Genomic DNA, 23,047 nt, shown 5'->3' with positions numbered 1-23,047 from the left:
GCCTGAACTTGTCTGAGTGACAGTAAATTGTTCTTTATCAATGCAGATTTCTTCCTTGTGAATTCCTCAAGCCCTCTCTCCCTCTCTTCCACTCTTTTTTAATATTTAGGATATTGCTGGAAGAACGTGATGGGAACTGACTGATTTGAATCTTGTCATATCTGAATGGTAAAGAATGAGGGCTGCTCATCTTTGGCCACTAGATCTGGAGCTGGTCTTTTTATTGCCATGCTCTGAGGCATGCGGGTGGGGTCTTAGTTCCCAGTCCAGGGGTCAAACCTACGCCCCCTGCAGTGGAACCACGGTGTCTTCACCGTGGACTGCCAGGGAAGTCCCTAGATCAGGAGTTTTAAATTCTGGACTGGGCTTTTGGAGCTCCTGAAATCAGCAAAATTTTACACAAAGTATTTTTTTTCTTTATGTGCCAGGGTAAAACTGACCAGGAAAAAAAAAAAAAAAACAGTTGAGAGACATTTCATTAAATTCTCAGTGTGATTCACGATCCTTAGTAACTCTTAAATGTCAGTGTCCTTGATCAATAACGCTTCCAGGGGCTGCCTATTGTTTTGCTGCCTCCCTTTCAAAGGTTAGTGAGGAAATGAAGCAGCAGTTCCCAAACTGGACATCAGGGCTTCTGGCAGTTCCTGCTGTTAAAAACAGCAAATATGTCCATTTGAAAAAGATTAATGCATCAAATCATCACAAGCATCCCCCCATCCCCACCCTCTCCACCAAGAAAGGAATTCAGCAGATGCACTCTGAGTGGGAGGCTCTTAAGAGAGATTAGATGAGAGGCTGCCGTGACTCAGTCACTCATTCTTCTTGGCACTGTTCTGAACCCAGTTATCTGCCAAATTGATGTAAATAGTTTCAATCTGAATTTATCCATTGTTTAGCTTATATGCATAACTGGAACAGGAAGAGAGGAAATAGCCAATGTTGCAATCCAAGATATGAGGAGCTCAAAAAGAGTGACATTTCTCTAAATTCACACCAATAAAAATCTTCCCTCAATTCCTAAAAATGTATACTTATGTGTACATTTGCATATGCATACAGTTGCAGACACACATGTATGTGTGTATATATATATGTGTGTGTAAATGTCATCTGATACATAGACCTATATATAGTAACTGCAAAATTTCTCATCTGAACCCATGCTCGTTCGAGAGTGAAAAGGAAGATTATTAATAATTACACTAGAGTAACTGGCATTAGTAAACATATGTTTGCTACATATGTCACCTTATACATAAATGCAATATTGGCTCAGTTATTTTGGAAAAAAAAAGTTTTAGAAATGAGGGAGTTAGATTTTAATCTTAATTTTGTGCCCCTCTGGACAATATGTAATAGATAAAAATAAAGATTAGAAGTAAATACATTCCAAAGTTTAAGAGAGGGAAATAATGATGTTTATATCCAATGGGGTTGTTTATTTTAAAAGAAAGCCTATCTATAATCTACAATGCGTTTTTTTGTGGATAAGGGCTCAGTGAGCAGCAGGAATCCTTTTTGTCTTAACTCATCAATTAGAAACAAAACACAAAAATTATCAAAACCAGTCAGTTGATTTATAATGTATAAGGTATAGCATTTCTAAACATTAAGTCAAAAAGCATTTAAAAAAATCTATCTTTAACACAATGCCTATTTTAGTCTCATTTGTTTCCCAAGCTCAACATTTTGAAAGATATTTATTCACAAATCATTATTTTTTTTCTCACATAATTAAACAGAAAGCAAATGAAACATCACTGTGTCATTTGTTAAACAGGAAAAAGCAAAATTGGTCCAGATAAATTATGAACATTGTTAAATATTGCACTTGAAAGAATACTGTACCACTGAAAAAATAAATAAATTAATTAATTTTAAAAAAAAAAAGAAAGAATACTGTAGTATAATCAATAACATGTTCAGCACCACAGGGGGCATGGGTGTGATCCCTGGTTGGGGAACTAAGACCCTGCATGCCAGAGGCATCAGTGAAAAAATAAACTATCTCTTAAAATAATAATATAGGGACTTCCCCAATGATCCAGTGGTTAAGAATCTGCCCTGCAATGCAGGGGACATGGGTTCAACCCCCGGTTGGGGAACTACGATTCCCACATGCAGCAGAAAAACGAAGCCCATACGTTAACACCAGGAGATCCCGAGTTACACAACTAAGACCCCACACAAGTAAATACATTTAATAAGTAAATAAAAAATAATGTATTCACTCAAAATATACCTTTCTTCCTAAAAATCACTTGCTTCATCATCTCGCCTAACAAACAGTACACAATGCTTAGTTTAGCGATACTCCTAAAGGGGAAGGTTCTCTGTCTTTCTGCAGGGATCTCAGGGGTTCCAGGCGCTGTGAACAACAATCATAGTCTGAGTTAAGACATGGACCCTGGGCAAGACAGGCGCCCAGGGGGAGCAGAGGTGGGAGCTGCCACTTGGCATTAATGTCTCATCTTTGATGTGATGAGAATCCCCTGAAAAAGGATGGAAAGGCACCTCCCTGAACCCAGGATTCCCCCTGTCATCTTCTGCTCTGAGACAGCTTTAGGTTAGGACACAAGACGGAGGGAAACCGGATCTGTTTCTTACATGGGAACAAAGGGAAGTCTCAGGTTTCTCTGTCGTTGCTACTAAATGTGGAGCACAGCTTCTAGACAAAGGACACAGGCCCCCTGGCTGTCTTCAAGTTACAGCCTAGAAATCGGTGCTCCGCCAGCGTGTGGAGTCCGGAACCCCCGGCCTTTGCGGATGACGCCCGCCTGGACCTGGGCTCCCGGGCTGTGATGAGCTCACCTCGCCCACTCGCTGCGCGGTGTCCTGAGTACTGTGCCTGCCTGCACATCCAGAGCTGCTCCTGTTGCTTTCCATCACACTTTCCACATAAACCCAGGTCAGAAAGGCACAGTCACTGCAGCACCCATGGTCACGCCCAGGTGGACTGCACTTAAGGACTGTGTCTTGGCTCGTAGGCAATTTGGGGTACGGAAGCCTGAACACTGTCAGCTAGATGAGGCCGTTCCAGGAATTGTTTTGGCATGTGGAGTCCTCCCTGGTGGTATCAAAACCCAGCTGGTTCTTCATGTAAGGTGCAATAGTGGGGGAGTGGAAACACTTTGGGTTACACAGCATCTTTTGGTGGAGACAGATGCCGACTATCATAGACACTGCTATGTGTGAGGACGTATGACTTACATCTACTTGGTCTTCATAAAAGCCCTGGGAATTGGAGATTAGTTGTTGTTTTTCAGTGGCTAAGTTATTTTCAACACTTTGTGACCCCATGTACTGCCACACACCAGGATTTCCTGTCTTTCACTATCTCTTGGAGTTTGCTCAAACTCGTATTCATCGAGTCGGTGATGCCATCCAACCATCTCATCTTTTGTTCTCCCCTTCTCCTCCTGCCTTCTAGCTTTCCCAGCATAGGGATCTTTTCCAATGACCTGGCTCTTCTTCACATCAGGTGACCAAAGTATTGGAGCTTCAGCTTCAGCATCAGTCCTTCCAATAAATATGCAAGGTTGATTTCCTTTAGGATTGACTGGTTTGATCTCCATGCTGTCCAAGGGACTCTCAAGTCTTTTCCAACACCACAATCCAAAAGCATCAGTTCTTCATCGCTCAGTCTTCTTTATGGTCCAGTTCTCATATCTATACATGACTACTGGAATTAGTAGCACCCAGTTAATAGGCAAGCAAGACATAGCTCAAGAATAATAGAGCCAGTGTGTAGAAGATGCGGCAGTCAGCCTCTTGTCTGTCTGATTACGGAGCCTGTGATTTTTCTATTAGGAAACACAAACTCAGATTTAACACCAGCAGGCTAATTTGAAGTCTTATTGAAGTATTCTTTCATACCATTTCATCTTGCTAATAATTCCTTTAAATATTTGAGATAATTATGGTGAAATGTATTAAACTGTAGACCAATTTATAGCAGAGCATTTTCTAACCCAAATGTGCTTGGGAATTCAAGGCTCAGTTAGGGTCACTGTGGAAATAATAAACTAGACCCTATTTTTCTTTCTTTCATTTTCTCCTAAAATATCCTTTGCCCATTGTTATCCATTTGATCTCAGCCATCTGGTGGTGCAGCCGGCAAAGGAAAATGTCAAATTCAACAAAATGAGTAGTACTGCTGGAGCTGAATCATAATTTAACTTTTTTTTCCCCTCTGCCCTACAGGATATTTAAACAGTAATATTACTTAATAATACTTCCTAAGTTATTATCAATTCCCTACAAAACATTGCCATTTCCTCAAAATGGAAAGGCAAGCACTAGGGCCAAGAGTCAAATATTCTGCCCTAATAGCCAATGACATCTAAATTCACGAGTTAACATTTACTTAATTGCTGAGGCAGTCATGCTAAGTGCACAGTCTGACACATTATCAGGTGTTTTTTAAAAAAAGATAATTTCTGAGGGGGAAAAAAAAACAGATCTATAAAACCAAGAGACACGACTCTGCTAACATCATTATCCGACTCTCATTTTTAAAATCTTTGTTTGATCAGGTTGGCAGGCTGGTGAGGGGAATACTGCTTGATATAAGGGTGTGTTCTGTGTAATTTTTGAAGGGAAGGTGGGGGCAGGATTCTGCTTGCTTCTCCTCTTGTCACATAGCCATTCTCCATCCTTCTCTTCTGACTCCACAAACTGCATCTCTCAGCATCCTTTGTCCTGTGGCTTCCAGGTGGGTTTTGTCCATGGAAGGCGTCAGCAGCAGGAGGGCAAAGGAAGAGAGATCAGAATCTCTTCAGCCTTGCCTCCCTCCCTGTGCAGACAGCTCCCCAGGCGGCCCCAAGGGCTGCTAGGAACACTGGCTCCACCCCGACACCTGCACGCTGAGGGGAGAAAACAGTTCTTTCTGTGGTTAGGCTCTGGGTGTCTCCCTCTCCTGTCTTCTTTTTTACTGGCTGCACCAAGTCTTATTTGCAGAACGTGGGTTCTAGTTCCCTAACCAGGGATTGAACCCAGGTCTTCTGCATTGGGAGCGTGGAGTCTTAGCCACTGGACCACCAGGGAAGTCCATCCTGGTGTCTTAACTTGCCTACTAGTTTGGCAATGCTCTCTTTATTAATATCTCTTCAGGTGAATCACTGCAGCGGAATTCTGTTGCCCACCAGGATCCTGAGTTGGGGGTGGGGGTTGAGAGATTAGTAGAAGACCCCTGACTTAGTTCTGGCCCCTGTGGGCTATGTGTCCCTAAACAATCCAGGGATTCCTTGTGCTTTACTTTCATCTTCTGTAAAGTGAGTCATAATGGTACTGCTCCTCAAGTGCTTAACTCAGTCATGTACAAGCCGTAAGGGTTATTATAAATAAGCTTGGAGGAAGAAAGGGGAATGAATGCTCGTTCTCCGGGTTTGAGTTCATGCAAACATGGCCTATACTTACTCAGCATATGACCTCCTGAGAACGTTGCCTGTTGATAAAAACTGCTCCTGTGTGTGTGTTTAGGCGCCAAGCTGTGTCCAACTCTTTGCGACCCCATAGACCACAGCATGCCAGGCACACTGTCTCCCAGAGTTTGTTCCATTGAAGCACTCATATCTATGTCTAAACATCAGGATGCAGTCGGGCTGAGAGTTTCCAAAGAGATGGTTTGATTCCTGTCTTTTACAAATCATGATATGTTCCTTGAATCTCCAGATTTTTCTTTTCTTCCTCCATAATGCCCTACTGTGGGTTGTCTTAGAAAAGTCTGTTGGTAGCTACTGGAAACAAGCTTGGTGAGCCCCAGGTCACATACACAAGGTGTATTCTCCAAGCGCTTGGTAATGACATGGTAATAGCAACAGAGCCAGCATTTGTGTGTCAAAAATACGCCTGGCAGCCCGGTCTGTCATATTTGGAGGAAGCACTATAGCATATATATGCCAGCAAGGGGACTGACAGCAGAGTGAGATTTAACCCCCAGCTCATGAGAAATTCTGTGTGCAATCCTGTGCCTTCTTCGCCCTCAGCACCCCCAGCTTCCATCGTCCTGAGCTGGCTGGGCCAGGAGGACTCCAGATCCATTGTTCCCACTCAAGTTGAACGATTTCAGACTTGCAGTGGGGAGGAGAGAGGGCAGGGCAAGAGAGGATTTTTTTTTTTATGTGTACCATTTTTAAAGTCTTTTTTTTTTTATTTTACTTTCTTGCAGCTTCTTTCGTTTGGGCTGCATCAGGCCTAGCTGCATCGCGCGGGATCTTCGTGGTGCCCTGACCCTGGTTGTGTCACGTGGGCCCCAGAGCACACGCGTTCAGTAGTTGTGATGCAGGGCCTTAGTTTCTCGGAGGCAGGTGGGGGTCTCAGTTCCCAGACAAGGGATCAATCCCGCGTCCCCTGCAGTGCAAGGCGGATTCTTAACCACGGGGACCGGAGGAGTCCCCGTTTTTTGAAGTCCTGATTGAATTTGTTATAACATTGCTTCTGTTTTCTGTTTTGGTGGTTTGGCTGCAAGGCATGTGGGATCTTAGGTCCCTAAGTAGGGAGGGAACCTGTACCCCCGACATTGGAAGGTGAAGTCTTAACCACTGGACCACCAGGGAAGGCCCTGAGAAGAGATTTAGAAAAGCAAGGAGTCCCAGACATGTGCTCTAGGAGGGCAAGGAGGTGAGCGCCGGGTTTCTCGTTGGCTTTTTTTTTACCAAGCCCAGTGATGATCAAGACATACAAGCAAGCCCACAGTTACGTCCCAAAGACGCGGGGCTTCAGAAATCTGATTTGTTTTCCCAGATGCCTGGCCGAGCGCTAGCAGACCGGTTTGCACATACCAGACAGTGTCTGGGGGTTTTTCTGCCCTTCCCACTCCCTTTTTCAGCTCCTTTCCACATCTCCTCCTTATAGAGGCCTCTCCCTGCACCTGTCCCAACACTATCAGGTGAAAGTGGAAGCTGTGGTGTGCCCACTTGACTTGCTACTGAAAGGAACTTTTTCCAGAGGCAGAAGGGACAAGAAAAAACAGTTGGCGTCTGGTCAGCTTTGTCTTTATTCTGCTGTGATGGTGATCAGTTGCTTTTCTTTGGCCATCCCTCAAGCATGGGCAGGGCTGCGGCGTTCTGAGTACATTGCTGCTTCCCCGCCGCCCGCCACACTGTGTGACATGCAGAACCTAATTCCTTGATCAGGGATCAAACCCAGACTCCCTGCATGGGAAGGTGAAGTCTTAACCATTAAGTCTTAATCACTGGGCAACCAGGGAATTCCTGCTTCCTCATTGTTTTTCCCCAGGTCTCTGTTTGTGGGCTTATTTTCTGTCCTGTGGCATTGTAAGATTCCTCTAGGGCAAATACAGTGAGGGTGGTTTTTCATCAATATCATTGATAAATGTTCTTGAGTCACTGAATGCAGAATACCAGGCTAGACCCAGATGTATAAGAAACGTTTCCTTTTCCAGAGGATGAGCAGGGGCAGGGAGGTCACATCTCAGTCACAGCCGGGTGCTCGGTCTCTTGGATGTTTCTTACAAGAGGGATCTTGGTCTACCTAAAACCCCTTGAGAAAAGGATGGTCCCAGATTTACAGGTAAGGAAAATGAAGTCAGAGAGGAGAGATGCCCCCCCCCGCCCCCTCCCCCGCACAAGGAGTGATGTATCAGATCCCATCAGCTACAATATGAAACGAAAAGTAAGAGGCTTAAACGGTAAGAATTCAAGGCAGAAGTATTCATTGAAAGGGCTTCTCTGGTGGCTCAGCGCTAAAGAATCCACCTGCCGAAGCAGGAGACCCAGGTTTGATCCCTGGTTCGGGAAGATCCCCTGGAGAAGGAAATGGCAACCCACTCCAGTAGTATTGCCTGGGAAATCCCATGGACTGAGGAACCTGGTAACTACTGTCCATGGAGTCATAAAAGAGCTGGACACGACTTAATGACTGAATTCATTGAAAACCAAGGTCCAGCAGTGATCTTCAAAGTGTGGTCCCCAGACCAGCAGCATCAGCAGCCCCCTGGGAACTTGTCAAGACAGCACTTCCCAAGGCCCCACCTAAACCTGCTGAATTAAAACCTCTGGAGGTTGGAGCCTAAGAATCTGTGTTTTAACTTGGTCATTTTAACCAAGTGATTCCAGAGACAGGAGAATGTTGAGAACCATTGTCAAGGGAAGCAGGGCAGGGACACAGGCACTCGGAGATGGAGATGTGATGAGGAGGCAGGACTGAGTGGCAAACTGTGAGAATTCAAAGCGTTGAGAAGGGCTGCAAGGTGGGCCTGGCTTAGTACACTCAGCGCAACCTGGTGTGCTGCCAGAGACAGCCTGTGAGGCGCACCTGGTTCTCTTAGACCCGGGCTGTTGGCATCATCTCCTTACAGTGAATTCAGCAGGCCGCAAAGGTGTGACCATCAGTACAGCTCCTGCTCTGTTTGGGTGCTTATAAGCTTCCCTGGTGGATCAGATGGTAAAGAATATGCCTGCAATGCAGGAGACCTGGGTTCAATCCCTGAGTTGGGATGATCCCCTGGAGGAGGGCATAGCAACCCACTGCAGTATTGTTGCCTGGAGAATCCTGATGGACAGAGGAGCCTGGCGGCCTACAGTCCTTGGGGTTGCAGAGAGTTGGACACGACTGAGCGACTCAGCACAGCACAAAGAATCTGACCACAGTGAAACGCTAGCAGGCCTCGGGTGGAAGACCATTCCTCCTTCATGTTTATTTTTACTTTAATTATTGTGAAATGGGATTTAAGTGTGGACCATATCCTGCAGCTCCAGCTAAGAAAATAAGCACATTTGTATTTGCATGGACAAGCCTATAGATTTCTAATTGTTGTCTTGATTAGATAAAAGCAATACTTTTAAATAACTGTTAACAAGGATAATCATGGGTTGATTAGGTAGATGAACAGAAACAATCTCGTTCTTGTTGCTTGGACTTGTGACATCATCTCTTGCCCAGCGGCTTCACTTTGGGGCCATCTGTTGGAAAACTGATAGAAACACAGAGGATTCAAAGTTAATGTTCCCTGAACCCTATGATGAGAATTTCTTTACAAATGTTTATCCCTGGATTTTCTCCTTAGAAGACATTAGTTATGGGTAGAAAACCATTTATACCAGGTTCAGTTGTGGGATTTTTGTTTTTGAGCTACCCGTTATATAATTTAGAATCAATCACTCTTTTGTTGTAATAAAATGTAAGCAAGTTGACCTTTAAACTTTTTTGGCATCTCGAAATTGAAAATGGACTGATGTTGTCTACCCTAGAGCTCAAGGAAAAATCAGGAGGAACTAAATCCCACATCATTAGAGCCTGGCCTTCTGCATATATAGGTTCAGAGGATGTGTATCCATGATGTGCCAGAAAACATCATGCTGGTACTTCTTTCAGTTTCTTCAAAGCCAGTGTACATGCCAGTGGACACCCACTGGACACAGTGTAGTGTATATCCAGTGTCCTGTGCGGTCTGGTCCGGTGTCCGGTATGCGGTCCAGTCCAGTGTCCTGTGCGGTCCAGTCCAGTGTATGCGGTGCGGTCTGGTCCAGTGTATGCTGTGCGGTCCAGCGTACAGTCTGTTGTACACCACAAGGTACAGGCCAGTGTCCAGTATGTGGTACAGTGTACAGTCTGCCAGGCAGTCTGATGCGCAGCCCAGGCCCGTGTACATCATCAGGTACAGGCCAGTGTCCAGTATACGGTACAGTACAGTGTACAGTCTACCAGACAGTCTGGTGCACAGCCCAGGCCCGTGTACATCATCAGGTGCAGTCCAGGGTCCAGTATACTCCACAGTACAGTGTATAGTCCAGTCCAGTGTAAATGGACACATCTGGTACACAGCTGGTCAGATGCACATCTGGCGCACAGCTAGACATATTTGGCACACATCTGGCACACATCTGGCACTCTGGTATATGGTCAAATGCACAGCTGGACACGTCTGGACAGCTGGCAGTCAAATGCACATATAGACACATCCAGTGTCCAGTCCAGTCCAGTATACACCAGTGTATATCTAGCATACAGTCCAGTATACACCCCAGTGTACAGTCCAGTATACACCAGTGTATCTCTAGTATAAGTCCAGTATACACTCCAGTGTACACTCCAGTATACACCAGTGTATCTCTAGCATACAGTCCAGTATACACTCCAGTGTACACTCCAGTATACACTCCAGTGTACACTCCAGTATACACCAGTGTACATCCAGTGTAGTCCAGTATACACTCCAATGTATATCCAGTGTCTGTCCAGTGTCTCTGCGCCTGTCTCCTCCATGTCCATAAAAATCCTATGAATAGCTCTTAGAGTCATTGTTACAAAAAAGAGCAAAGTATAGTCAGCAGGTTCAAAGGAAGGATAAAAGAGGCAAAACCTAAGTAAACTGAAAATCAGATTGACACTGAATTCAGATCAGTGGGGTACCAGAGCTCTCTTGTTTTGGCCTACACGAGCAACATTCAAAACATCAGGAGTTTTGCCAGCTGATTGTTACGCCCTTTGTAGCCTGAAATTGGTGGGGATAGTTACCTCAGGCAAATCAGTGAGCACTACAAATCAGGGCTTTTTGTTTATCAGAGTCTGGGTTCCAGTGGACAACTGACATCTACATTTATGGTACAGTCAGTCCAAGCTAGTGTCCGTCCAACATGCAGCATCACTAAAACTCCTGGCTGCCAGTATCTGGCCCTGGTGTGCGCCTTCTCTCTCAGCCTCCATCTCTGCCTTAGTATCTGTCTTTATTGTCTCTGGCCTGGATGACTGCTCTTGCCTCCCAGCAGACTCTACCACTGGAACAGTATTACTGCTAAATCTACCACTAGAGGGACTTCCCTGGCGGTCCAGTGGCTAAGACTCTGCACTCCCACTGCAGGAGGCATCGGTTCGATCCCTGGTCGAGGAGCTGAGATCCCAGATGCTGGGACCTACCACTAGAATAAAGTTTAGGTAAGAACCCGGCCAGTCTGCAACTGAAGACTATTGGGAAAAATAATATTTAATGCTTTCTTCTATAAACAGGTTACTTTTGATTAACTATAAAGCAAGTGGGTTTTTTCTCTCTGTTTTGATGTAGGGTTCTACAGATTGAATCTATGACCATAGAACTTATTTTCAGAATAGTGGGCCGGGGCTAGCTTACAACCTGTAACTATGTGACAGTGATGGTAATAGAATCACCGTGGGGTTGACCCCATGACTTCTGACCTCATGATCGTCCTGTTCTAGCCAACTGATCGAAAGCAATTTGTCAATGGGAACACCCCCAGAGGGAATGCTCCCACGAGCCATGATTAAACCCACCTCTGTCTTCGCTCTACCCTGAGTTTAGTCTGTGGAGAGAACTCCTCTAAGCTGCCTCAGCACCAATTTGCTGTCACCCAGCCTGGTGTAAGCATGTCCATAATTAACACTGGGAGACGTGCAGAAATGCAAGAATGCCACATTTTCTAAGCCACGCAGCCTCATTAAGAAAGTAAAACGTTTGTGAATCTCCTGTAGGTTTTCTCCCTCTGGGTTGTGGAGGCTCTCTGGCTGTCAGCACAGCACTCTGGGCCAGGAAAGTTCAGAGAATTACTTCAATAATATGACAGCCTCGTCCGTTTAAAATGGAATTCAATGCCAGCTTCCCTTAGAGGCATTCATTGAAATTCTGTGCATGAGCTGTTCCTGTAGTCACTTAACAATGTCTCTCATGTTTGCCCTGATTTGGGGAAAAAAAAAAGAAAGAAAGAAAACTAGCTTTGTAGTTGCGATAACGTGGATCCGGATGGTCTAATTACAATGAAGAGGCCCCGGGCTTGCAGTAATAGGATGGTTCATCTGATGTGTACGGACGGCCACGGGAAAATGACCCATGTGTGGGCATTCTCGGGGGACACTAAAGAGGCTTTTAAGAATTACACTCTGTGCAGCAAGCAAGCTAATGAGCAAAAGAGAAAGTAGGAAGGAAAACCACTGCTTCAGGAAGCGTAGCTCCACTTACGGCTGGTGACAGCATTCCCCAAGTTCATTAGGGTGGACTGGGCTTCCCTGGGATGGGTGTGGCCTCCCGCGCTCATTCTGCATCTTGTTCCTAAAGAATGAAAACCCCTGAATAATAAATAGCGAGGAAGAGAAAGCGGACAGAGACCGAGATGGCCGGTAAAGCAGATGAAGGCAGACACTTACACAAAGATGAAAGAAGTCAAAATGAACCTCAGCAGCCAAAAAAAAAAAAAAAGGCAGTTTTTTTATACCCCTCTTTTTTCATTTTTTGGCCAGTTTCATGATATTTTACTTCATATATAAGAACAGTATCTTCTTATGATGTCCAGGGAAGATATTTTTATCCTGTATCTTAATCTTTGGACATGTTTGGAAAAAAAATGTCTTCAGATCCAGTCTATACTGGTTTTCTTCTTTTAAAAGTTCTACATGGGGTTTTAGGGCACATAAATTGGCAATTTGACATAAAGGCAAAATGCTTCAAAAGATACACGCCTTGCTTTTCAAAGGTGACCCCCCTTAACCTACGCAGTCACATCATGGAGTCATCACCTGGGAGGAGAAGCAAGACAGTGTCTTCAAAGGCCAGGGAAATCAAGAGGACCGTGTGTCCCCGGACCCCGAGTGCCAGTGGGACTGTCAGGGGCACCTTCCACTCTACCTGAGGTGGGCACCGGGCCTCCAGTACCCCAGACCTACTCCTCTGAAGCATAAGGAGGTGGTCCTCTTTCAGGAAACCATAGCAATATCATGATCCCATAGGATACATCTGTTCTCCCTACTCATGGCTAGCCACCTTGAACATCAAGGTAGTTTAGATAGATGAAGCCAGAAAGGCCCCCTGTCTTAAAAAGTGCCCTTCTAATGAAAGAAAACTTGGGAACAAATCCATAGTGTTCATAGGAGACCCAGGTTCAATCCCTGGGCTGGGAAGATCTCCTAGAGAAGGGAAAGGCTACCCACTCCAGTATTCTTGCCTGGAGAATTCCATGGACAGAGGAGCCTGGTGGAGTATGGGGTCACAAAGAGTTGGACAGGACTGAGCGACTAACACTTTGCATCTGACATCCTAGAGTTTCTGTGTATCTTCTCTTACCAACTTCCAAATACTATAGATACTTTTTATTTCCAAAGGTCACATGGCTTTCTGAGCCACAGCTAGCTGCCTGATACAGTCAAGCAACAGAACTAGTATTATATTTAATGAGCAAATAAGGTTTTTTTAAATGCATTTTTTCTTTTTTTTTCCTAAAATATTTATTTGGCTGTGCCGGGTCTTAGTTGTGGCATGTGGGATTTAATTCCCTGACCAGGGGTTGAATCCTAGCCCCCTGCACTGGGAGTGGGGAGTCTTAGCCACTGGACCACCAGGGAAGTCCCAAGTTATTTTTATCTTATAGTTTGAGAGCATTTTGGAAAAACAATCCAGAGTAAATGTACAGAATCTTTGAAGATTGTGAGGAGAGGCATTTTTGAAATGGACCTAGTAATTGAAAACTGTAGTTTCCACTGATTAGGAACTAATGAAGTAAATGAAGGGACTAGAATCCATTTGACTCACCCCCACCCAGCTCCAACCTGACCACCTGTCTGGTATCCTGTTATCTGAGTGACCAACCTTTAAATCATTATTGAGTGGTCTGAGTGATTTTGTCAGGGCACTTATGCTTTACCTTTGATTTTTCTTTCTTTGATACCAGCAAGACAGTGTTCAACAGACTGTGGATCATAACTCTCATCCTCTTAATGGTTTTAACTATTGAGAAAATAATGAATACAATGAATGGCCATTGAGTAGCTGCCACGCTAAGGAAATTATGTTAATATATGAGAGTTGGAAGAATGTGTAATAAATAGTACTACAGTTTAGGGAGGAAAAACAGGGATGCCCAAGCCAGTAAACCTCAACCTAAATTCTAGCTTTCCCTCCTACTAGCACTCTGACCCTGACAAATGTCTGGGTCATAGTTGTGTCTTTTGTAAAAAGGAGTTTAATAGCATTGACTACCTCCCAGGATTGTTGTGACAATAAAGTGTAAGTGCTTAATTTACTGCCTGGATCAGAGTAAGTGATCAAACCAATATAGCTAATTAGCCAGTTATGATGGAGAATCTGTAAGAAAGAAGAAAAAGTAAAAGAATCGATAGGAAACCAACAAACAGAACCAGGCAGATATTATTAATAGAAAGTAGTATGTGGAATGCATGAACTATAAAAATTTAGCAAAGGGACAAGTCAGTCCTGGATAAGCATTTTTCTTTTTCATATTCTTCATCAGCTATGTCACAACTGAACTACTGTAATTCCATCTACATGTAATTCCATGTACAGAGAACAGAATTTGAATTCAGAACCAGCTACCCTGGTTCCTTAGAAGCCTGTGTGTGTTGGTTCACCCAAGAGAAGTCATATTTTCTATTAAGGAGATTATTAACTTTAATCATTTGAAAAGACATTGTACCATATTAAGAATACTTAAGAAACCCAATAGGAAAATTGCAATAGGAAAATTGCACTGCTTAGGTGGCTTGGGGAGGTGTTGAGAACTGCATAGCTTCTTACTTTGTAGATGCTAAGTTGGCCAAAAAGTTCATTCTGTAAGGAGGTACAGAAAAACTCGAATGAACTTTCTGGCCAACCCAATATCTGCCCAATATTTGTAGTTAAGATACATCCTATTCACCTTCAACCTTCATAACCAACAACAGCCAGGGAATCAAACACCTAAAACCACAGGTCATGACTTTGTCATTCGTTCATTTCCAAAATGTTGGCTCCATAACAATGTATTTACCAATAAGAGTTAAAATAACATCCGTATCAATCATGCAATTTTAAATTCCTAAATTGTAATTCCAATTTACATTCTGATTTTTCATAAATATGCTACATCAAGCGAACTGTTTCTTTGACAGAATATTAATGAATTACCCTCGGACTACAAAGAGTATTCAATAACTGCCATATTTTAGTCAAAACAATGTTAAATTTCAGATCTGTAAGATCCAGACATTTTACATGTTATACCTCCTCAATCTTAGCAGAGGGGTATTCTTTTACTGGTCAGGAGGCATTTGTCCACTCCTGACCTTTTTACCTTCAGAAAATAAATGACGCATGTGACATGAAAATTGAATTAACCTCAACTGAAAAAGGAATAATACAAATAGCTAATGTCTTTACGATCGCCCTAGCAAGCCTCCAGGGCAGCTACCGTTGCTGTTTCTGTTTTGTACGTTGCATTCTATCTGGCTAATCCTCAATAAATATGAAAAACAGATCATTTCACGGCTAAGAACTGACAAACGGGAACAGGCTTCTCATTTGAGTAGACGAGATAAGCAGGCTGCCACCAGCCAGCTCCACCATCTTTGCCTTCGGGCAAGTGGTGTCCCAGGCAGACCCTGTTAGTTCACACTGAGGTCACTGCGATCACATTTCTGTTTGTCTATTCCTAGACCGGAGCTCAAATTCACATTCCACACAGCCTCCTGTCTCAAGGACCGTTCTGCCGCCTACCTTCTGTAGCATCACTTAAAGCAGTGGGGCCCTCTGATTAAAACCATTCCAGGTGTGAATTTCTTGCCTGGAGAGTGAACTGAGAAATGAATGGGGTTCATGAATATAAATTGGACTTTCCTTAACTTTTCATTTAGAAATTGTATGGCGTGATTTGCTCCCCACATAAATCTTTATTTGCCTTAAGTGTGTTGACTGTGGGAATCCTGGGGCAGGGCTGGTAGCCCATTGCTATGCATGACTGGGTGTTAAAGTTCACAAATCAGGCAGCAGCAGCTTGGGGAGGGCAACACCACGGCAGTGTCCCCACACCCGTGGGCTCAGGGGAGATGAATTGCATCCCCCCAACCCCACCCCGGGCCTGCACCTTTATTGGGAGGAGGCCGCCCAACCTCCTCACTCTTATTCTCTCCTTGAATATTATCTGATAGCTACTTCGTCTTCCTACCAAGACATTCTGTTTTCTGTATGTCTTAGCAGCTCTATTATCATCAGACTGATTTTTCCCTTCACCCCAATTTTGGTTTATAGAGCTGATGCAATAAATGAATCTTTCATAGGCCATCTCGATTTATTTTTGAATAGACACTGTGAAACAGAGTCATTCTGAAGATGACTCGGGAAAGGCTGGAAGGATTCAGTAAGCAAGTGCATCCCCGTTAGGTGTGAGGCCACCCGGCCTCTCCTGCCCTTTCTCCTCCCCTTCCTCCCGCCTTCTATTTCCATCATAGCCATGTGTATCCTCAGTAGTACCCCTGAGACCAACGGGGCTTCACCCTAAGATCCAAGTATAAATCAGATTTTTTTTTTAAAGACATTTCTCTCATTTTCAACCTGTACTTTGACTCTTCAGCCAGAAATAAGCACCATTACACAGACCTGAAAGTTCACATTGCTTGCTCTTTGCTATAGAAATAGGACATGGTAAGGAAGGCTGTGACCATGAATTTTCTACAGTCATGCCAAGTTTGTTTTTTTTTTTTAACATATATAACAACAATCCTTGCTACAGTGAATTTGATATGGCTAGTAGTAATATCCTAGTAATAATAAAACAGCAACAGAATTTTTTTTTTTTTCAGGGCCAATGGGTATAAGAATAAAAGGGGGAAATCCTAGAGAACAAATTTTGGCAATGAATGTTAAAAGAAATTTCTCCCTGCATATGAGGCATTTTGGGAGGTAGGGAGGACCGTGACGTGGCCTTAAGTCACATTTCTTGTTCCCAAGTCTGATGATTTTTCCATATTGTATAAACTTCAAACACTTTGCCATATTTATAAACCCTCTGGGCTGAGGTTATTGAGATCCAGTAGACCTGCAAAGCACATGTAAGGGAGGCTTTGACTGTGTTCCCATGAACTCAGAATGACTGGAGGAAAGGTGGTCACGACCCTTAATTACATTCTTAGTATGTGGTGTCTATACTAGAATTTAAAATAACCTAGTAAGTAAAACCACTATTAAAATGGAGTAAGGAGAGTGATGTGAACATTTTAAAAAATGGGACACATAAAAGAAGGTCAGAGGATGATTTCCAGATTACGCCCTGGCTCCACTCACTGATGGGCAGGCACTGCCCAGGCCTCCTGACCCGGCTCGTCCCCGAGTTTGCTCTCTCGAGTGTCCATGACTTCACTTCATTTTCATCTCATTTGATGAATAGAGCTGATCTCTTAACTTGGTGACTGTTTGCAAGATACACTTCCCCAGTATTTCTAAGGTGAATGAAAACATTTTTTGCCAAACAGGATTGCCAAGTGTTATCTATTGTAAAGACACTAATGTAATTTCATCCTTTCTCAATTAAAACTCTCAAATACACTCAAAAGAAAGGCTATTTATAAACAATGGGCACTGATTAGGAATTCTTTACCCTTCCTTTCAATTTTTTAAATCTGATTGTAAAACTTAGTGTTCGCGTCAAGAAAATGTAAAGCCTCTCTCCCAGAGAACTGTGTTAAGACAGCAATTGGCCTGGTTTCAGTACGCTTCATAACAGGAGCTCTGAAAGGACCTTAGTTTACAGCATGAAGTGAAGCTGTTTTCTTTCTCTGTCACCCTGCCATCTTCACCAACATCATAACTTTCTTTCCAATATTTAGAATAGTTGACAGCCTTGCTTTAAGAATGCATTTTAAACCACATCTTGTAGTAGGGGTTAAAATAATTAGAATAAATTCTGGTCCCTTTAGAAAGAAAAGAAACCCACCAGCTGGCCTGCCTGGAAGGACACCAGCAGATACACTCTTTAAATTTTGTATTCTGTATAATCTGTGATACATACATGGTCTTTTATGGGAGTATTTTGCCAGAACGTTCTCTTGGGGGCTAGTAGTGGAACAGAATAAAGTGTGACATACCTGTGGTTGTTGCCTTTGTCTGAGTCAGCGAATATTGAATTAGGTGGAGTTGTGAGTCTTCTTGAGCATGGAAAATAGAATGTGTCCCAAGTTAACAGGCTGTATGGTGATCTCTGTGAAGTGAGGTAGTGCAGGAAAGTCAGAGGGTAAGAAAATGAGTCAATATTAAATTGAAAAACTTGATAATTTGTGACTTGTCCAAGAATCATTGAAACCAAAGCAAAAGACAGATCTGAAAGGTATAATTTGCAGCAGTCAACCCGCATGAATAGAGGTTCCCATCTTTGTGTCATGAAGAATGTACCACTACCACAACACTAACCCTTGGGTGGAGATACCAGTGAATTTTTTGGAGTCATGCCCTCATCCACTCTTGAGAAGCATAATGTGCCTAGTTAGGAAATAAGCATTCCTAACACGGACAGCGAAAGGTCTTCAGGTTGGCTGGTGAAGTTCTCTTACCCCATGCAATTTCATCTTCGTTCTCCTCGGTACAACCGGTTCAAAAGATGTTTCCTCTTCGCAGGTTACCAGCCAGTCTTGTCTGGTCAGCAGGGGTTCCAAGGCCTCGTGGGGGTGCAGCAGCCACCTCAGAGTCAGGGCGTGATGAGCAGCCAGCAGGGAGCTCCAGTGCAGAGCGTGATGGTCTCCTACCCAGCCGTGTCCAATTATCAGGTGCGTGTCTGGAGCTTGGGAAACAGTGCTTTGAAAAGCAGAACTTGCAAAGCACAGGCTGTGGGTGTGTCCCCGTCTCAGATGGGTGGTAGGTGGCAGGGGGTGCTAGGTGCAGTTGTGTTGGTGGTTGATGTTGAGTCAAGATTATACTAGACAAGTAAAAAACTGAAAATGTACATTTCCATAACAAAAAATGGCTTTTGAATGCCCTTCAAAGTCTGGTTCTGCATAAGCTTTCTATTCATGAAGGAAAATGCTTTTGAGTTCTGTTCATGAAGACCTCTGGACATTCTGTTGAAATGGTTCTTAATGAGAGAAAGTCCTTGTGACAAATTTTTGTTTGTTTTGATCACACCCAAAGAAACTTCATTTCACCACAAATTTAACTTATAAAGCATTTAAAAATGGCATCTCAAATTGATCTAAAGGGTATTTATTGGACCTGACAGTTGCATTTTCCAGACTAAACTCACATTGAGTATTTAAAGTGTCACACCCCCTTCAGTAATGTATATTCTGAAATTCACTGAGAGGGAAAGTGAAGGGTTGGTGAACTACGTTAATCATTCAGTTTAGCTGCACCAAGGACCTCTGGCCCTAGAGACCCTATCCTCGGTCTTCCTGCCTTGACCGTCCTTGTTCACATTGCATCCATCTCTACCGCCAGCTCAATAAGAAATGTTCTCGAAAGTTGCAAGTTGAGAGTGAGGTAGGTTCCTGGGACAAGAGCCTCTTTTATTATCAGTGGCTCCAGGCCACTTTGCATAAAACCAGAATGGGAGCATGGCTTTCCAAAACAGAAATCCAGAGAGGGGGGTGGTCCAGACGGCAGTCCCTGGAGAGCCAGAAAGGAGAAGGAAAGAGGCTCAAAGCTGACACTTGCTGAGCATTTACTTCTCACCAGACGCAGCCCAAGTGCTGCTGCATCCTCCTGCAGCTCTGTCAGGGGCCACTTTGAAGGAGGTGTCATTATGCACGTGGAATCAGAAAATCAGAGCGGTCAAATGGTCTGCCCAGTGTGAACAGCTGATAAAAGGCAGAGCTGGGACCCGAACCCCAAAGCGTGACTGTTTTTGATGACACCACTGTAGCTTGCGGGACACCCCGGAATGACCTCCTCATACAGGAACGTGTCTTGTGTCTCTGCTCAGGTGCCAATGACCCAGGGTTCTCAAGGACTGCCCCAGCAGTCGTACCAACAGCCACTCATGCTCCCTACCCAGGCAGGCCAAGGCTCCCTCCCGGCCGCTGGAATGCCCGTGTACTGTAACGTCACGCCGCCGACCCCTCAGAGCAGCCTGCGGCTGGTGGGCCCGCACTGCCCCGCGAGCTCTCTCCCCGCGGCGTCGGCCAGCTGCAGGACCAACTGTGCCAGCGTCAGCAACGCCGGGTGGCAGGTCAGGTTCTGAGCGCGCCGGCCGGGCCGTGTCCCCTGGCACCGCCGCGGCCCTTTGCGGGGGCAGGAGCCAGGCCGGGAGGCCCGCTGAGGACTGAAGTATTCACTCCACACCCCAATGACTGCTGCTGGTATTCTGTACAAAAAAAAAAAAAAAAGACTAATCCACACGTTAGCTGGTTAATGGTGCATATTTCCGTCATGTCTGCTAGGTATGCCTTTCTAGCTTAGCTAGTGACATGAATTCATCAAGGTAAGATTTTCTCCTACCACTGAATACCACTGTGTAGACGATACTATCCCTAATTTGGATTATTAGTTTTGTACTTTGTGTTGAGTTTGTGATGCTAAGAAGTATTTAAAAAAAAAATTATATACTGAAATCACATTGTACCAAAGCTGTAATGGAAAAGAAAAGAATTGATGAATGGAAGGAATAATTTATATACACAATAGAGTTTTCTTTTTTTAATGGATATATACTGTATTGTAGTGTTTAATCGAAATAAAACTATTTGACCTTATGGAGAAAGGTCATGTTTTTACCACCAGTTTCTTTCACTCTCTGTTCCCCTGTGTGTTGGCTTGTGTCCCTTTTATCCTCTTCAAGCACTGCTTTATAAATAATGCACAGAAAAGATATTCTGGGTGTTTCTAGATGAACTGGTATCACACCAGTAGGCAAACACTGAACCAGTTGCAGCTTCTTGTCGTGAATACCACAGGGCTCCTGGAAATAAATGACATGCAACTCATCCACTCACTGAATACACATTTTTGAAATGTACACACCTGGCCTTTAATTTTAGGCCCATTGAATGCATGTAGCTTTACTTCACCAACTGGGAAAATCTGCCAACAGCAGCTCTATACCAAATCCTGTACTAAACCCTATGCCACTTCCAGTTAAATTTCATCCACTCCCTGGGAAACAAGGTATCTTTGCTTAGAGCAAAATTAAAAGAGGCACAATCTAGGACTTCCCTGGGTGGCCCAGTGGTTGAGAATCCACCTGCCAACGCAGGGAACACAAGTTCAGTCCCGGGTCCAGGAAGACGCCACATGCCAGGGGGCAAATGAACCTGTGTGCCACAGCTACTGAGCCCGCGCGCCGGGAGAGAAGCCGCCACAATGAGAAGCCTGCTCTCCGCAGCGAGAGAAAGCCTGTGCTCAGCAATGAAGACCCAGCACGGTCAGAAAGAAAGAAAGAAAATAAACCAGCCCAGTCTAACTTCACCCATTATGTTGGGTCACATAGTGTAAAGTACCACAGGCATTAACAGTAAGTCAGGAACTCAAAGGTGCTAATGCTTGTCCTAATGATTTAAAACAAGGCCAAAAATAAAGCAAGAATTTGGTTACAAAGATGCAGAACAGTCACACACACACACAAACATTGAAAAGGCCGTTCCTGTCTACTCTCAAAAATGTTTACCTCCCTGTGGATTCTGCAGGTAAGACCGATTTATGACAACCTTTGAAAAATAACAGCTGAGTATCATCTTTGTCCCTTTCAGGGGGTATGTAATGAGAGAAGAAAACCCCACAGCTTTCACTTTGCTATAGTAGTACAATGACTAACAGTTCTGTTAACTCTATACCTAAAAAACACTTGCCAGTGAGAAGGATTTGGAAAGTATATATGGCTAATTCCCATTATTTTTCATATTACCACATTCTGTATATTACATTTTTTCATGTCCATGTCCTTTAGCTGGAGATAGAGTTAGGCAACCGGATGCAAACTACCTACTAGATTACTGTTGCTTAATTTTACACTACTTTTCCTTTAAAAGGGAATTTCACACATATCATCATCAGTTTCATTCCTTATGAAGTCTGTTCCATTTCCCCAGATTTCAGTCTACTGACTTCATCATAAGTAAACCAGAACTATGAAAAATGTTCTAAGAAAAAGGGATGTTGCATTTTTTAATTGAGCATTAAACCAATAGGTTGAGTGGCTTTTAAACCAAGAGCTGCTCTGAGAAGAAGCAAAGTGTTCACTGAATTAGTATCTTCCCCTAATGGAAGGAGGGGGCTGACCAATATGGACTCATATTTGAAATATATTTTCCATGGAGCCCTCTGACCCTGGCAGTGATCCCAAACCCAAGGATCCAAATATAGGCTGAATGTTTTTCTTTTCATACTATTCTGAGAAGTTTGAAGCACTTCTTTAGGGAATCTTAGAATTACTGAGCCTTCTTTCCCATGGATTTGAAGCCTACATCATGTTAAGGGTAAAGACAGATCTTTGTTGTTTTTGGCCATTCTTTTCCAAATGTGTTACTCTCATATTTAGACATTTGACTTTTATTGCATAGCAAATCCCTTTATTTACTGTTATAGCTGATCCATCTTCCTTCCTTTCACTAAATATTTGTATCCAGTATTACTTTATTCCTAATATCATGTTAAACTTACTGTTTTACATTTGAATATTCGAGATGGCTGTGTAGAGAGACAGTTTTATTAGTGAGGCAATTCCAGAATTTAATTTACTGTCAGAAGAACATTCAGTTGTTTTCACATTGATTAGAACTGTGTTACAATCCCATTTGGAAATTATATATATGTCTATAAACTTATATAGATACATATGCAAATATACAGTCGTCCCTAATGATTCTCCATGTGAAAGTAAAAGAGAACATAAGTGACTCACGCATTCATTTATTCAGCAGATTTTTACCACATACTTGATTATTTCCTAATTAGTGGCACAATTCCAAGTAAGACTACAAATAAATTTCACGCCCACAGATTTACTCTTGTAAGTTTTTTCATACATTTGGTTATCCTGTGATGGTTAGAACTAAATGTTCTAACTAGGATACCAATGAATTTCAGCCATAATTATTTTATTGTTTTAATATCATTCCCCAGCATGTGGAGTAGGATAAGACAGTGTGTTATATAACATTATGGAAATGGAATTAGGTAATTAATTATATAGTTGGGGGCTAAATTACAAAACACAATAACTGGGGTGGGGACGTGCCTGGTGGTCCATTGGTTAAGACACTGCACTTCCACTGCAGGGAGCGTGGGTTCAATCCCTGGTTGGGGAAGTAAGATCACCCATGCCGCATGGTGCAGCCAAAATATAGGGGGAAAAAAGTGGAGTACATATGAACCAGAGCAGCTTCACAAGAA

The 23,047-nt window shown here is 43.4% G+C and overlaps 1 protein-coding gene across 26 annotated transcripts in view; it reads left to right on the top strand.

Moving 5' to 3' along the window:
* The window catches only part of ARPP21 (cAMP regulated phosphoprotein 21), a 160,484-nt gene extending 140,051 nt beyond the window's left edge, over positions 1 to 20,433 (top strand). For all 26 annotated transcript variants that reach the window (XM_043442849.1, XM_043442868.1, XM_043442867.1 and 23 more), the window contains 2 exons: positions 18,344 to 18,492; positions 19,644 to 20,433. In XM_043442849.1, the coding sequence (XP_043298784.1) occupies positions 18,344 to 18,492; positions 19,644 to 19,901 (407 nt within the window). In that variant the 3' untranslated portion in view covers positions 19,902 to 20,433. The remainder of the gene's footprint in view (positions 1 to 18,343; positions 18,493 to 19,643) is intronic.
* Positions 20,434 to 23,047: the final 2,614 nt, after the last annotated feature.

The sequence above is a fragment of the Cervus canadensis genome, chromosome 22 (assembly GCF_019320065.1).
Source record: "Cervus canadensis isolate Bull #8, Minnesota chromosome 22, ASM1932006v1, whole genome shotgun sequence".
NCBI lineage: Eukaryota > Metazoa > Chordata > Mammalia > Artiodactyla > Cervidae > Cervus > Cervus canadensis.
Note: the sequence above shows the minus strand (reverse complement) of the source record. Positions and strands in the feature narration are given on the sequence as shown.